At 41.9% G+C, this 15,973-nt stretch overlaps 2 protein-coding genes across 2 annotated transcripts in view; both read right to left on the bottom strand.

Moving 5' to 3' along the window:
- The window catches only part of ST6GALNAC3 (ST6 N-acetylgalactosaminide alpha-2,6-sialyltransferase 3), a 643,023-nt gene that overhangs the window by 8,413 nt on the left and 618,637 nt on the right, over positions 1-15,973 (bottom strand). The window lies entirely within an intron of this gene.
- AK5 (adenylate kinase 5) overlaps positions 1-15,973 on the bottom strand; it is an 86,236-nt gene that overhangs the window by 4,349 nt on the left and 65,914 nt on the right. Inside the window, exons 9-12 of the mRNA XM_083448432.1 lie at positions 15,009-15,051; positions 13,718-13,762; positions 2,464-2,627; positions 1,515-1,631 (exon numbers count right to left, since the gene is read on the bottom strand). Of these exons, the coding sequence (XP_083304558.1) occupies positions 1,515-1,631; positions 2,464-2,627; positions 13,718-13,762; positions 15,009-15,051 (369 nt within the window). The remainder of the gene's footprint in view (positions 1-1,514; positions 1,632-2,463; positions 2,628-13,717; positions 13,763-15,008; positions 15,052-15,973) is intronic.

Here is a 15,973-nt window from a genome sequence, read left to right as displayed (position 1 = left end):
AAGGATTCAATGAAATCCCGTCAGCGCAGTTTGCATCAGGTGCACAGAGATAAGACTCAAAGGAGCTGCTTGGGGGAGGGAATATGTATGTCGTCATTCCCCTCAACCCATCCCAGCTAATTATTTAGAGTATTTTGAAGTAGCTGGCAAGTAATGTGCTACCTACTGGACGGCTTTAAAAGGGATTAGACAAGGGATTTGTGGAGGATAATGCTATTGGTGCCAGTTATCAGGGAACAAAAGTGGGAAGGATACTCAGGTCCTGCTTGCAGGCTTTCCATGAACATCTTGTTTGGCCACTGTGAGACCTGAGGACTGGATCAGAAGGCCCTGATGCAGCAGAGCTATTGTGTTCCAGCTCTCCATCAGCAAAAGGGAAAACAAAATGTGAATGGAAAACATATGGATCTGTAATGAAATAGCTCCGTGCTTTTTCTCACTGTCTTGTCTATATATTTATATCTGGGTTTCTTCTTTCTTTAAACAATTCTATGGCAAACATAAACTGTACTGCATATGCATCGGTTTCTAAATAGTTTGTATCGGTGCATTCCTAAATTGATATTTTGTGTGCATAAAAAGTGATATGCAATGTATGAACATTAAACACAAGAGTTCAGCAGGCAGAGCTTTTCCTGAAGGGTATCTGCATACTAAGACATCATTTTTATGAATTTCGGCATGTTGCAGAGCAGTACGAGGCACAGGTCCCTTGCTGGAAAAAAATCCTGGCAGCCCTAATTAGAAGATAGGAAAGTGCCTTTTCCTGAACCAGATCATCAGTCTCTCATGCTCAGTATGGTCCCCAGCCTGCTGGGTGGGTAGATGGGAGTTGTAGTCTAAAACATCTGAATGGCACCAGGTTAGAGAAGGCTGATCTACCCAGACTGACAGTGGCTCTCCAGGGTTTTCAAATGGAAGTGTTCCCCAGACCTACCTAGAGAAGACAAGGATGGAACCTGGAACCTTTTGCATTCCAAGCGAGTGCTCTGCTGTTAAGCTGCAGCCTTTCCCTTCACAATGTGATAATGCTCACCTAGAATAAAAGTTTCACCACTCCTCTTCCTCTCCTCACTTCTTCCCCAACCTTGTACTGTAAAGGTAAAGGTAAAGGGACCCCTGACCGTTCTGGCCAGCATGACTAAGCTGCTTCTGGCGAACCAGAGCAGCGCACGGAAACGCTGTTTACCTTCCCACCAGAGCGGTACCTATTTATCTACTTGCACTTTGACGTGCTTTCGAACTGCTAGGTGGGCAGGAGCAGGGACCGAGCAACGGGAGCTCACCCCATCGCGGGGATTTGAACCGCCAACCTTCTGATCAGCAAGTCCTAGGCTCTGTGGTTTAAGCCACAGCGCCACCCGCGCCCCTACCTTATACTGTACTCAACATTAATGTCTTGTAACAAATGTAATTGATATGTAGGAAAGACTTTACATCCTGAAAAAAGTGAGAATGCACATATTTTTGTAAACCAATAAAATCTTTAAAAAATAATAATAATAAATGTTCACCTGGCTCTCAAATTCTTCTCCTTGCTTCATCTCCTGGGGATAACCATCAATCAGGAACCCATTTGTGCCTCCCATATTGGCAAGTATAACTTCTTTCAGGAGATCCGTAACAATATCCTTAATGGAAGAAGATTAAATAATTTTTGTTTAGAAACCACTTTGACACTGCAGTGCTTTGGAGTGAGACACAGACAAAACTCACAATCCTAGTGCATCATTTCAGGCCCATGTGCTACGCCCCCACCCTTATCAGCCGAGGATGCGCCAACATCCTCATTGCACATTTTCACAGGAAGTAAAATGCTTAGTTACCAAACTACTGGATTTTAAAAAATAATCTCATCATAGTCAGAGCTGGATTAACAGCTGACTCAGCATGGGACCTTTGTAAATATAGTATGCCGAGAGAGTTTCTAAAGTAGCCTAAATCAGTGTGAGGGAGGCAAAAAAAAGCCTATGATGCCTTGAAGCATGCTTTTTTGCCATACTGTGGTTGAATTTTAGGGTGCCAAAGGAATCTTTGGCTGTGAACAAATGATCTTCTGAAATGTGGAAAGAGGACTTATTCCAGTAGCAGAGAATGTGGTGGGGCTGAATCTCTTGCCTGATCTCCCTCTGGCCAAGTCACTACTGCACAGTCAGATGAAGATGGGGAGAAGCAAGGAAGCAGCAAGGTCAATGTGGTGTAAGCCCACTGGCGAAGCCAATCCAGTGTTCCATTGTACATTTGCACTGTCACTATATTGCCCCTGCTCCTCCCTGTCTCTGTGACTTGGATAGAGGGAGGTCAAGGAAATGGCCCAGCCCCACTGCACAATCCATTCCTGACATCCTTTCAAACAGCTGGCAGTCATAACTGCACTAAATGTTCTTTCCTTCTTTGGGTTTTGTGTCTGTGTGATGCACAGATTCTCTGTCAGACACATCACGTCTCCGGATCACAGCTTACCCCTGGTACAAGTTTGCCGCTTTCCAGGTTTTCTCTGATGATCCTGCTCCTTTCTGATAATGATGACATTTCACGTTGGATGAGACCATCCGTCGACAGATGCAAAAATCCATACTTCTCTGCTAACTTCTCGCACTGGGTTCCTTTACCAGAGCCTGGGCCTCCTTTGTGAGCAAGCACAAGTTCTTAAATTTGAGACACATCAATCCATCACGAGACAGATCAGCAAACAACAAGATGCTGCAAAATGGCGTTTGGAGTGGTGGAATAAAGCTCTCCTGAATTGCTGAACCACTGAAGCCCATCAACCTTTTTTTAAAAAATAAAAACTATACCAGTACCCCAAACAATATCTAAGTAGAGGTCCCTAGAGCAGGCTTGTAAACAGCCACTTGCCTGACTGTAAGAAATAAGAATAGCCGACAGGCAAGCACTTTTGTAAACTGGATGATAATGAGACAAGTTTATAGTTTTTCTTCCCTTTCTTCCCCTATCTCACCCTTGACACACCCAGGCTGTTGACAGATGCCAAATAATAGAAACCTTTTAAAACCTATCTGCAAAGCTGCCTTAGTTTTGATACTAATCTGCTGCTATCACTGTTTTCGTCAGCTGCGTCAAGTATTGCTGCTGCAGGTGAGTCCCAGTAAACAGTCTGATATGCTGTTCAGAGCAGGGACAACAAGGAAAAAACACGACATGCATTACTGACTGTCAACCCAGTGAGAATGTGTGTGAGTGCACATCTAGACACAAATAGGGCTTTTTAAAAGGGTGTTTGGCTTGGCTTGGCAGGAGGCTATTGCTAAGGACAGCTCAGTTTTGTTAGTTTTAACATCTTTTGTTAGCTCTCTTCATATGAACTGCTGAATGGATTCCACAATGTGGGTTTAACATTTGTGTTCTTAGTGTTGGATGTTGTTAACCAACTTTTGATGTGTTTAAACAGCTAATTGTCAAACTTTAAACTGCGTCATAATTTGTATTTACTTTAGCTATTGTTTTTAAATTGTCCGTTTATTGTGCATCTCTTGTGAGCACAATGTGTTTGTGTAAAATGTGGAACGTAAATAAAATGACGATGATTCTTATGACAGCTCCTCCGGCCTCCCACCCATTCTGAAATTAGGATTTTAACAATGAACAGAATGGATGACAGAAGAAGAGACTAGTGGCCCGGAGGCAGCCAGTCACCATGGGCTCATTCAAGCTGCGGAAACAAAGCCCTGCCAGATTTATGTAACTCTCTATGGTACCTCAATTCTCGTCTCTGGAGAAACACATCTACTCAGTAATCACCATGAGCAAAATTATTGCATATGTCAGTTTTACAATGTTCCAGCAGAGGAGAGATTACTGTCTTTTATACATTTACTTGTGATAAATCACAGACACACTTCTATAAATACTAGTCACTTGCTGAGAAATGATGGTCACTGTGACTCTATGTGGTGGTTATATAGGGCGGCTGCTGGTGCCCGTTACTCTCTTGGACAGATGCATTGTAATAAGAAAACCAGTAATTGCAAGTGCCCAGATGAGAAATGGAGACCAGCAGAGAGGAGACAGCTAATTGCTACTACTGCATGTCTTGTTACAAAGACTAGATGTGAAAACTTGCCTCTTCTCTTCTGGAAAACGAGGAACCTGATAATCAAGAAACAAGATCTAATAGACAGAATTATTTTATGTTTTTTGTTCCCTCTGCCAGCTCCTTTACAGTAATAATAACCTGTACCTTAGAAAAGAGCCCAAAATACTTATCCACAATGTGATTTAAAAAAAGCTCAAAAGCTCCGTCAGTGCTGTGGAATTGACCTTTCCTTCTCATTTCTTTCTTGTTTCTGCAAAGCATATGCAACTTTTCAGTTATGGAATACCTTCTCCTCCTCTTCAAGAATATAAATAAAAGAGGATTTGAAACTGGTTCTATGTTCTATTAAAAGTTTTTAACCCCCTCTTGCTTGAGGTCAAAGATGGATGAATTGACTAAAAGTACGGTCAGCAGGACTGAAATGAATGCTGTTTTCTAATGACAGGACTGATGCATTCCTTATACCTACTCAGTTTTGCCAGCATCTTCTGCTTCCCTCCACTTTAAGGGTAAGGAGTCTGTAGACACGGGGACTCTTGTCTTTCCCTAGGATCCCTTTTATGTTTTTTTTTCCTTTCTTGTTTGGACTGGAACTGTCATCCTACTTAGAGAAAAATCAAGCCTGCAATGCTACATGTACCCACTAGAAAGTTGAACCCAGAAAAAGTAAGCGTGCATAGGTTAAGACTCTAAGGCCAGTTGAGATGGGGAAACACCTAGAAAATACACAGGAGGGGTGGGGCAAGACAGGGCAAAAGTTGTGCAAGTGTAAATCCTTGCACTGATGGGACACGTTATTCGGATACCACTCCTGGTTTCTTTGCAAGTTTCAGGAATGCAGACCACTAAATAAAGATGTCTATGCAAAAGCAATGGGTTGCTGGTGGCCTTGTATGATGTCCCTGTCAGGTATGCTGCTGTGTGAGTATAGTCCTTGCATACTGAATTGGGGACTAGCTGTTGTCTGCACCTTAGCTCTTCGGAAAATAACTTCTTGTAATAAGCCTGGCACAACAGAGTCTTCAGCTGCTACTAAAGCATAAATAATAAATAGCATACATCTGCTCTGAAGATTTAACTCAGCTGGAAATCTGTTGCAGATTTGGCATTTCCTTCCTAAGGCAGTGTGTGAATAATGGCCACCAACCAATAAACTCGTCACGACACTCACCTGAATCTGAAATATCAATCGAATACTATGCTGTTGTGGTATACGTTTTGCAACGCACCCTTGGATTTAGTTCCTTCAACACCGAAGGAGCGCATAGAAGTAAGAAGGATGAGAAATTATACACTGAGATCAAACAGACAACGGATTAACATTTAAGATGAAGTAGAAACATGTATTGGTTTTTGATGCGTTTCATGCCCTCTCCTATATTATTATTATTTTGCAAGGAAATAATTGCAAAGAAACAATTGCAAAGAAAAGGGAGAAGAGTTGACTGGGCTGGCTGAGAAGCTGTCATGATGCTGACTGAAGCTTTGACATGCAGAGCAAGGGTGTTAAGGAAGCTGTCTTCCTGTGATGCATGTGATAACTTTTGAGGATGGCTTAACACATTTTTTCACAAGGTAGACTATGAGTGGATTCTAGCTCTGGGCCCAGTCAGAGCAGCTCATTTGGTGAGGGCCATTTGTGATAAATGGCAGTAAGATTACAATGGGCCACTAGGGAAATAAAATACACCAACAATTAATGCCTCACTATCTTGCTTCATATACAAGCTAAGTAGCTGAGACTCAGTCGTTGTCAAAACTAGCAGCCAGAACACCTGAACTTTATTTAAATAAGGCTGCTGCAGTCTCTTGGAGTGCAGCAAGGCTACAACCAATAGTATGGATTAGACTATTGCCTGTTAATTTTGATTAAGCTCTGTTCTTGTTATATTATATATAATTTCATTATAGTAACTGAATTTATCTGATGCTTGTTGAACTGATTATTTTGTCCTATTTGAATTTGTTTGATGTGTTTTGTACTGCATTGAATGTTGCAGGTTTTGATGAGTTAATGCTTAATTTGAGCGCCTTTGCAGTGGGGGAAAAATCATATCCATAAAGGAGACTTAAACTGGTTATTAGGGGAGCCATCCTAACCCTCTGATGTTGATGGCTGGGTGGGGGAGAAGGAAAGGTGGGTACCTCTCTGACAGCTACTGGGGGGTGGAGAGGCTCTGCTGCAATGCAGAACTGACCTCTACCCAGGGGTCTTCCCACTGGCAGAAGCAGAGATGGGCCAGCCAAGGATCTTCTAGATCCTTTATGCTGCCCCATTCCCAGATAAGGGACCTGATTCATGCCCCTCAGCTGTCCAAGCCTGAAACTGGTGCAACAAATAAATTCCACCTTCTTCCCCTGGTTGGCAGGACTTTGGATACAACAGTGGCTGTTCCCCAGGCACAGAGTTAAGATTGCTCTATAAACTCTCTTTTTTAATAGTATTACATTGATATTTCTACTGAATTGTGTTTTTGCTATGTACTGAGTTGAATAGGATCCAAACTGCAGCAGTCTGATTGGTCCTAGAACAATAGGATCCAAAATGCAGCAGTCTGATTGGTCCTAGAACAATGCAGCAGTATGATTGGTTGGCAGGAACCACCCAATCATGCTCCAGATAGAAGTGAATTCACAACCTGATTGGCTTACAGTAGAATTCCGGAATTAGCCAACTTTGAGGGGACATTCATTCATTCCTCCTCACCACTATGAGCTGAATAAAGAACATGAAATCACTTTGCGACTCTGAGTATATTTCAGTTTTAGTTGTTGTAAGAAACCCTGGGGGGTCTTTTAGGCTCAAGTGACATTAATGAATTACTTATTGAATCTTCCCACTCTTCTATTGCAGCTTCCCACCCACGCAGCAAAAGCCAGTCCACAGACATAAAAGGTGTTGCGGGGTTTGCAAATATTGTTATTCGTGCTCTGGCTGTTCTCCAAAGCAAAGTGGAGGAGAGGTTTTGTCCACCTATCATAAACTCTGTAGCCTCTGCTTATCTTCCTTTCTGCGGCACATAGGTAGTCTAGATTGAACCTTGGCTCTGATTTATGATACAGTAAACCATTAGAAGCATACCTGCTTATATCAACATCCTCGTGATACTTTTATTAAAGGAGTGATTAAGTGGTGCTATTCTGTTATATCTTCATGGATGGCTCTGACCTGGTGTGGAGAAGCAGTGAGTGAAGAAATATTTAAGCAACCCCTTCCCCTAAGCCACCTCACTGCTTCCTATCAAGAAGCTGGTTTGTGTGGTGGGAAAAGTGCTGTCGAGTGTTTGTAACATGCAGCTGCAGTTGGTCATGGGTCAAGAAAACCCCGAAGGCTAAATCCCAATCCTCTGCTTTAGACCCAAGACCATCCAACATATGCATGTGATCAATAAGGCAAACATGAAAATATGCACCCTGGAAAACCTACTCTGCATTGCAAACAGGGATAGCTTTCCGGTAGCTCAGTTAACTATGGTAAATGATGTTCTATTTATTCATTACCCATCTGTGCTAGAAATCTGAGGCCCCTTTCACACAAGAAAGGGAAAATCACAATAAAAGCATCTACACAGAGCACAGCAATCAAAATTGATTTTGCTAATAATAGGCCCTTGTGCTTTAGGTACCAGAAAGGAAGCAACAGGCAGTCGGTGAACCCATGTGCAGTATTAACAGGCTCTCATTGCAGTACAACTGTTTAATCCTTGCACTTTGTAACTAAGATAATAGATTTTCTTTCTTAAAAATACTGAGCATCCAGCATATAAACCCAATTATGGAGTTATAATTGGGCATGCAATCTTTCCAAGAATCAAATAAATAAATGTCCAAGAGCAGATCTTTGGATTGTACTGACACTACTAAAACATCACCCAACACTCTCCAGAAATCTTCTGTTAGGAGGCTATGCACGCTGTTATAATGATTTACTATGGGGTTCTGTGTTGGGAGCAGGCAAAGCCGCAATGCATAAAATGACAAGAGTTATGCATATCCTCCTTTGCAAGGTGCTGAGTTTGTGTGGCTGGTCCATAATGGTTGCCAAGCGGAACAGCTGAGAGTGAATCACTATTGACTCCTTGATTCAGGCTCCTGATCATTAAGAGATAGGAAAGCAGCAGCAGCAGAAGGAAAGAAATATTTCCCGAACAAACCCATCTCAAAACAGCCTGTTCTCTGAAACAAAGAGCAAGCTTGTCTTGACAGATAGCCCAGTTCAGGTTTTAAAGAAAAAATATTTCCGATGACTTTGTGGGCTGCTTTAAAAGTTTCTTTCACTAATCTTCCCTTTGGTTCAACAGCATCTCAATTAATTTCTTGCTGGAAATGCTTTCAGAAACAGAAAGAAATCACACATAACTTTTGATCATCCAGAAAAAGCTTTCAAAGAACCCCAGATCCTTTCAGGACTCATGTGAATTATTAGCATTCTGTGAAAACGACATATATTCTGTCCTTTACTGCTCCTATATTAAGATCTGCTCTTTTGGTTTCAATAACTTTCTAATTATCTTGGAATAGTTTTAGTAATAGATGGTCCCACTGATATTTGTAAAGCGAATGCTGCATGTGCATATGCAACTAGCACATAAAACATGGGTAATCCCGAGATGCGAAGGACTCCTGAAGCACGTAGGGAAATCTTGCTTATAAAAGTGGGGCGGGGGGGGGGGGGAGCCCTGGTCCTCAAAACTGACAGGATCTGCTGCTTCTTGCCTTTGCACTACACTGAAAATATTTACACAGAACAATATGCAGCTACCAGAGGGGGCACACATTCCCACAGGTCAATTCTTCCCCATCCTGAGATTAATATTCTCTGAGACATTGGGAGGGGGAATTGCACCTCAGCAGTTTAAAGGACTGCAGAGTGAGGACTGGCTTCTGGGAATGTGTGCCCTTGTGCATGCAGGTATTTTCTGAGCCCAACTCTTAAAGTAGGATACTTAACTGTGAAGGCAAATCCTTTCCCGGCCCAGGACACAAGATTAACAGCGCACATATCCAAGCACAGATGTGGTCTATGTGCACTACATTCCTGGGAATGAAGTTGCGCCTACATACACACTGAGATTGGGATTGGGATAGCAGCTCAACAGCCACCATGCTTGGATGCCAATTTAGGCATTTGTTCTGTTTTGGCTTACAGTTTGTGATGCTCAAGCATTTTTGGCTGATTGGGGAAAGAGGCATAAGTGGGAGGGAAATCGACTCCTCTTTTCTGGTGTGGGCTTTAACAAAAAACAGTAGGGGGAAAAAACACAAGCTTTGAACGTTTGGATTTGTATGCGTAAACACATGTGCCTGTTATAATTGGCTCTCTTATATTTGCGCTTCCAGCTTCAAGTTTTATACTGGGTTCTTAGACTGGAATAGCAGGACAGCTGCCTAATTTATTTGGCTCCAAGTCTGCATTTTCAGCTAATTACTGCCAAATCTTTTAATTAGCCCATCTCTCCCTTAACATCCGGCAGGGGGAAAGAATATTTATCAGTTTAGTTTTAAAACTTCTTCCTAAAGTAGCATCTCATTATGAAATCATTTGCTCAACTCTTTTATCTTAAATTTAAATGTGCATTTTAAAAAACCCCATTGCCTTCTAGTTTTTTGGAAACCACTGAAAATGCTGGTTTTGCCCTATAAAGCTCTAAATGGCTTCAGATCAGAATTTATGACGGACAACCTTCTCTTGTATAAACCTAGCTATTTGTTGAGACTAGCTTCTGATATCTTGCTCAAACAGCCACTTCCTTTACTGCTTGGGCATGCAGTGGGGAGGAATGGGTGACAGGGATTTTTTGTGGTAGCATCCTGTCTACACAGCACCAGCTTTGCCAGTTTATAACTGCTTTATTTGCCTAAGCATTCCCTGAAATATCTTTTCTCCTTTCTTTTCTTGTACTATTCTACTTGAGTTTCATTGGGATTTTTATCTTTATATTGTTCTTTCGATACAGTAAGCTGCATTAAAGACTTAACAGTGGAAGAGGGAGACGTTAACATTTCTAAATAAATAATAAGGGAAGTTCAATTGTGACTGCCCCAGGAAGCTGTGCAGGGATCCCAACCTAATACTCTGTCTAACCAGTATACCGCACTGGCTCTACAATTTTGCCAGTGCATTATGATATGTGAAACTATGCACAAGACCAGGAACAAAGAGAAATGGCCAGAATTGACAAGCAAGGATTGACTAGTGAGGCAAAAAAGCAAAACTTTAATTCTAAGCTGATTCTAGAACATTCTGAAAATGTGATTGACAGAAACAAGTTGGTGAGTTGCTATGGCAACACATGCCATCAGCATTCCCAGGACCTGTCACCATAGCAAAGAGTTCTGGTAGCTTCAAATGGCCCATGTGCCAAAATAGCTACTGTTGCAGTTTAATATTTTACAAAACAATCCAAACCCAATACAGTGGTACCTCGGGTTAAGTACTTAATTCGTTCCGGAGGTCCATTCTTAACCTGAAACTGTTCTTAACCTGAAGCACCACTTTAGTTAATGGGGCCTCCCGCGGCTGCTGCCGTGCCACCGGAACCTGATTTCTGTTCTTATCCTGAAGCAAAGTTCTTAACCTGAAGCACTATTTCTGGGTTAGCGGAGTGTGTAACCTGAAGCATATGTAACCTGAAGCATATGTAACCCGAGGTACCACTGTATGCACTGTGCAACAGTGTGGTCAGTTGAGCAGAGGTGTCTCTCTTCCAGCCTTGGGTGGGACAAGGACAAGACAGCCTGGGATCTAGCTAGCCCCAGGGGCGGAGGAAGGGGGTGGGGGTGGGGCGCACTGCCCCGGGTGTCTTCACTGAGGGGGGCTGACATTTGGCGCGCCACCTGGCCACAACTCCCAAGCCTACCTCAAACTGCTGGGGAAAGGCAGGGAGCTGCCGGTGGCATCCCCCCCTTCCCCCTTCGTTTTGACAGCTCAAGGGAGACTTGGGAGTTGCGGGCGGGCGGTGCACCAAATATCTGCCATCACCGGCTCACTCCGCTCCTGGCTGCACGGCACACGCGCTGCTCCGTGCACACGAGCAGCTATACCGTGCCTGGGAGGGCACCCTCCATGCCCTGCCCCCCTCGGGAGCATGCCCGCCCTGGGCAGCGTGGGCATATCCTCCATAGCTGTCAACTTTCAGATTTGAAAATAAGGGATCAGCAGCCTCGAAAATAAGGGATGAGCAGGCTCACCTGTCCCAGGGACGGTCTATGGGATATCTAACAATCCAGGATAGCAGCAGGAAGCAGTGGGAAACGGCGCTGGAATAAGGGGATTTCCCGCAAAAAAAAGGGAAGGTTGACAGCTATGATATGCTCTGCTGCTGGCTAGCTCTGCTGCCATCATGAGTTGTGATGACATTGGGGCTGATCACTGCACCAATTCTGGGCTGGTGCAGTGACCTGCCTGTTCCACCATGCTGGGCACAGCAGGGCTGCAGATGTGGTTGAGGCCCTGCCACTCCAAAGCCATGCCAGCTTAGTGGTGGAGGGTTGGAATTTGGATTGCTCTAGACAACAATTTAAAATATCTGGATATGAAAAGCAATGGCCAGTCACATGAGATGCATGCCAGAATTGCTCACAGAATAACACGTCCGCTCAGAAGGAAATAAGTCTGGTTCAGTTAAAGCAGAAATGCAACATGGTTTGCAGGGGGAGGGGACAGAATCACATTTCACTGGTGAAATTTCTGGAGTTACTTGCTAAAGATGTGTGTTTATTTTCGTCCAACTAATGCAAACATGGTTCCAGTGAAACATTTCCTCCATTCCATTCTGAGACACAAAATATGCTGCAAAGCCAGGACCGTTCTTCTACTGTATAGTACAGCAGTTCAGGTGTTTTCCAAAGAAAAGGATGCAGATTCCCACCCCCTTTACGATGTGTTGGCAATTGCCATAGCAACCTCCCCATCTTTTCAGGACTTTGTATGCCTGATGCATCGTGGAATTGTGTGAGGAGCAAAAAAATAAGAATAGTTGAGAGTTTTAGTATGAACGCCACATGGTGACTTTTGAGAAAGAAGCAGGTTGGGTTCTGAATCATGCTTTCTCCAACCAAAGTAAGCCCACCTTGACATTTTCTCTAACAGCAACCAGAGTTGCAGGCCTGTTGTGATGACTGAAGTATCCAATGACAGTCACCATATGTGTGCAAGCAGAACAAACACGACAGAAATAGTTATGATATCAATCTCCAACATCAGGCAACAATCCGATGTTGAATAATCAGGAGATACATATGCATGTGTGAACTGGACCTCATTCTCTGGATCTAATATACTAATATAGTAACTATTCTTTATAGCAAAACAAAACTTTGGGGTCTGGTTCTAAGTTCATTGCCTATTCGTGGCCGCCACGACCATATAACACCAGTCCTGAAAGTCCTACATTGGCTCCCAGTACGTTTCCGAGCACAATTCAAAGGGTTGGTGTTGACCTTTAAACCCGTAAACGGCCTTGGCCCAGAATACCTGAAGGAGCATCTCCACCCCCATCATTCTGCCCGGACACTGAGGTCCAGCACCAAGGGCCTTCTGGCAGTTCCCTCTCTGCAAGAAACTAAGCTACAGGGAACCAGGCGGAGGGCCTTCTCGGTGGTGGTTCCCTCCCTGTGGAATGCCCTCCCATCAGATGTCAAAGAGATAAACAACTACCTGACATTTAGAAGACATCTGAAGGCAGCCCTGTTCAGGGAAGTTTGTAATGTGTGACATTTTAATGTATTTTTAATCTTTGTTGGAAGCCGCCCAGAGTGGCTGGGGAGGCCCAGCCAGATGGGCAGGGTACAAATAATAAATTACTATTACTATTACTATTACTATTAGCTATAAAACAACTACCATATCTCACTCTTGTATAACAACACAGAAAAAGTTATGAAGTTATATTTACTTTTATGACTCATGGACAATCAGTCTGGATTTTGTCTTTTAAAAAATATGGAATGTTGAAAAGCAACATAACGTATAGCCAGCCTTGGTTGCGGGGAGGTGGGAACTGATCGAAATACCTACTAATAACTCTTTCTTCATAACCACTTTGAGGTTTTGTTTTTTTTACAATCAAGCATTGTATAAATTTTATGAAATAAATAAATAGCTATGCTCTATTTATGGAATGACACAACATGATCACAATTCTCCTGTAAATTTAACCTAGATTATTCAAGCTGCCCACAGTGTAAACAGTTCAGAGAGATGGTTGGTTCTAATTCAAGATACCCTCTTCCTGCATTGGAAAAGAGCTAATCCGGTTGTTTTATATGGGGCCAATCCTAAATCAGACTATTTAAGGTGGTGAAAGCCATGACAATTTCCATTATCATTACTAACAATCACTTCTGAAATTATCAACCACCTTAGCAATAAACTCAGAGTAAACAATTATCTTTTGGCTTTAGAAAGCAATACTATTGTGTTCATTTTTTTAATCAGTTATGGAAACTTTTTTTTTTTTTGGGGGGGGGGGGACGTAATTACATACAACTTCCAGAAAAGCCCTGCACAAACTCTGTTTCCTTCTCATGCTTCATCCTCAAGCTACCCATCATCTCCCACAAATGTAGTCACAGAAGAATTTTTAACGTGGTAGTGGGCATTTGTATACAGAAATGCTAGCTGCCTATGGGAGAGTGTTGTATGAATTTCCTACTTACCTATTACAAAAATTATTTTTGATTTCTTCAGGTCTTCCGTAAAACCTAAATTAAGAGGAAAAGAATGGAAAAGACTTCTAGCAATAAGTGTCGCTATGTATAAAACTGTGTATAATTATAACACACTTAACAATATGTTTATGCTTATCTATCACACTTTATAATACGTTTATGCTTACTCAGAAACATTGAATTGAATGGGAACTACTCCCAGACAAGTGAATATACAAAGGCAGCTAAAAGTTTTTTTAAAAACAAAACAAAACACCAAGCTTGAATTTCTAACTAGAAATTTCTTTCATTGAAGGAACAGTTCACAGTCATAGTTTTATAGCTGTTACTGTAGCTGTGATAAAATACATATTTAATGCATGAGAACTCACAGTGCACATGTGCACTCACAGCTCTTGTGTGTGCACACAAAATATTAAAATGAAAAATGACCATCCATGAATAAAGTGTTCTTGAGTTAAGAATAGTTCGTAGTGTGTGCCTCCCTTTTAAAAAAGCTTTGTTTACATTTGTCAGAGTTCATATTCATTTCGTCACATTTGTGTATGTGTGTGTTTGGGGGGTACTTTTGGTTTAAGTTCAGTCTGACATCCAGACTTCACTGGTCACTAGCTGCATTCCAGACAAGTATATCGAAAGAGATCTATACACAACAGCCTTTTCTTTTCTTGAACAGCAGCTCATTCTTTACCCAAGCAAAGACACAACCACAGCTGTTCAGAAGAAACCTTAACCCTATGCATACATGAAGAGAGACTTACTATAACATAACCAGCCTCGAAGGCTCGAATGGAACCAAGATCTTACCCTTAATTTCTTAAGCCAAATTAGGAAGTCCTACTGGGCATCAACAGGTGCAGATCCTGACACCCACAACTCTGCCCTTTTCGGACATCTTGGTATTAATGCTGGAGAATTCTGATGTATCAGTGTGCTCTACAGGTTGCTATGCTTGTGCTCATATTATATTGTCTCAAATTTATTTATTATATTTATATACTGCCCTTCCTCCTGAGGAAACTCAGGGTGACATTGTCTGATAATACATCAACAATCAATGGATAAATACATTAAAACATATACAGTATATTTAAAAAAAACACCAAAAACCACAGTCATCCAATTTCCACAATACAATATAATTATGCTGAAGTGTGGAAGCTGCAGTGTGCAATCTTCCAATGTAGCCTAAATTTCTCATGATTTGTGGCTTACCAACGCGGGGAACATTCTGCCAACATTTATTACAGTAGTCTAGAGGATAGCTGGTAAAACTCACCTCCCATATTCTCAGGTCCAGAAAGGCATGACTGGTCAAATGCCTGTCAATTAACATATTGGAAAATGTTATTTATGGTTTACATCTTCATGCATCAGCATCTATTATCTATTCTTATCAACAGTAAAGACCCTTTTAACATATTGACCACAATGCTAATCCCACTCCACTGTCCTATATTTGCTTTTTGAGACAGCACCTTCAAATGAACTTCTGCTGAGTATACCTATTTATTGTTGCAGAGCATGACTGCAATGTGTGTCGTGTCAGAAATTCCAGCATGTCTATTATAGTGCAGTTGAGTGGCACTGAGGCAGTCAGTGTGCATAATGATTAGCATCCCACAAAAAAAGTGCAAAAAAAGAAGTTTCTAGGTCAACCATGCTGCATGGAGCAGCAACGCCCGTATTATGAAGCTGAAAGCAGCACTATTCTTTAAAAATGTATCAACTAATTTGAACATTATCAACTGGAGTTCACGGACTGACCTTCTCCTCTGGCCCTCTAAGAACTAAGGGCCAGGCTATCTTGTGATGCTCTTCTCTTGACAATTTCTGTGTGGAAGCAATTAATCTGGCAAAACCACAAAGGACTGTCAGAGGTTTCTTGAATCAAAGAAACTGATTTAAACTGAATGGTTAAAAATAAATTCTATATATGAACTATGAAAGCTGAGATAGGACTCTGCTGTTGTTGGGTAAAATACTCATCTTATAATTATTTTTTAATATAATAATATCTGGCTGAAGGTATAAAGTACGTCAGAGAGGTATCTTATAGCTTCTCTGCAATCCTCAAAAGGGTTTCATCAAGGTTGCACAAGCACCTATCCTGTTCAATCTGTATGTCAACAGCACTGTTGAATTTTTATCATCTCCTGTAATCATGTGCCCAAGTCAGTCACAAAAAATGTTTCTGCTGTACTGTACATAGATGATGGTGTTCAGTCCCAGATAAAAGCAGGC

The sequence above is a fragment of the Podarcis tiliguerta genome (assembly GCF_965153285.1).
Source record: "Podarcis tiliguerta genome assembly, chromosome: 6".
In the NCBI taxonomy this organism is placed as follows: Eukaryota; Metazoa; Chordata; class Lepidosauria; order Squamata; family Lacertidae; genus Podarcis; species Podarcis tiliguerta.
This window is presented reverse-complemented; position numbering and strand designations above follow the sequence as displayed.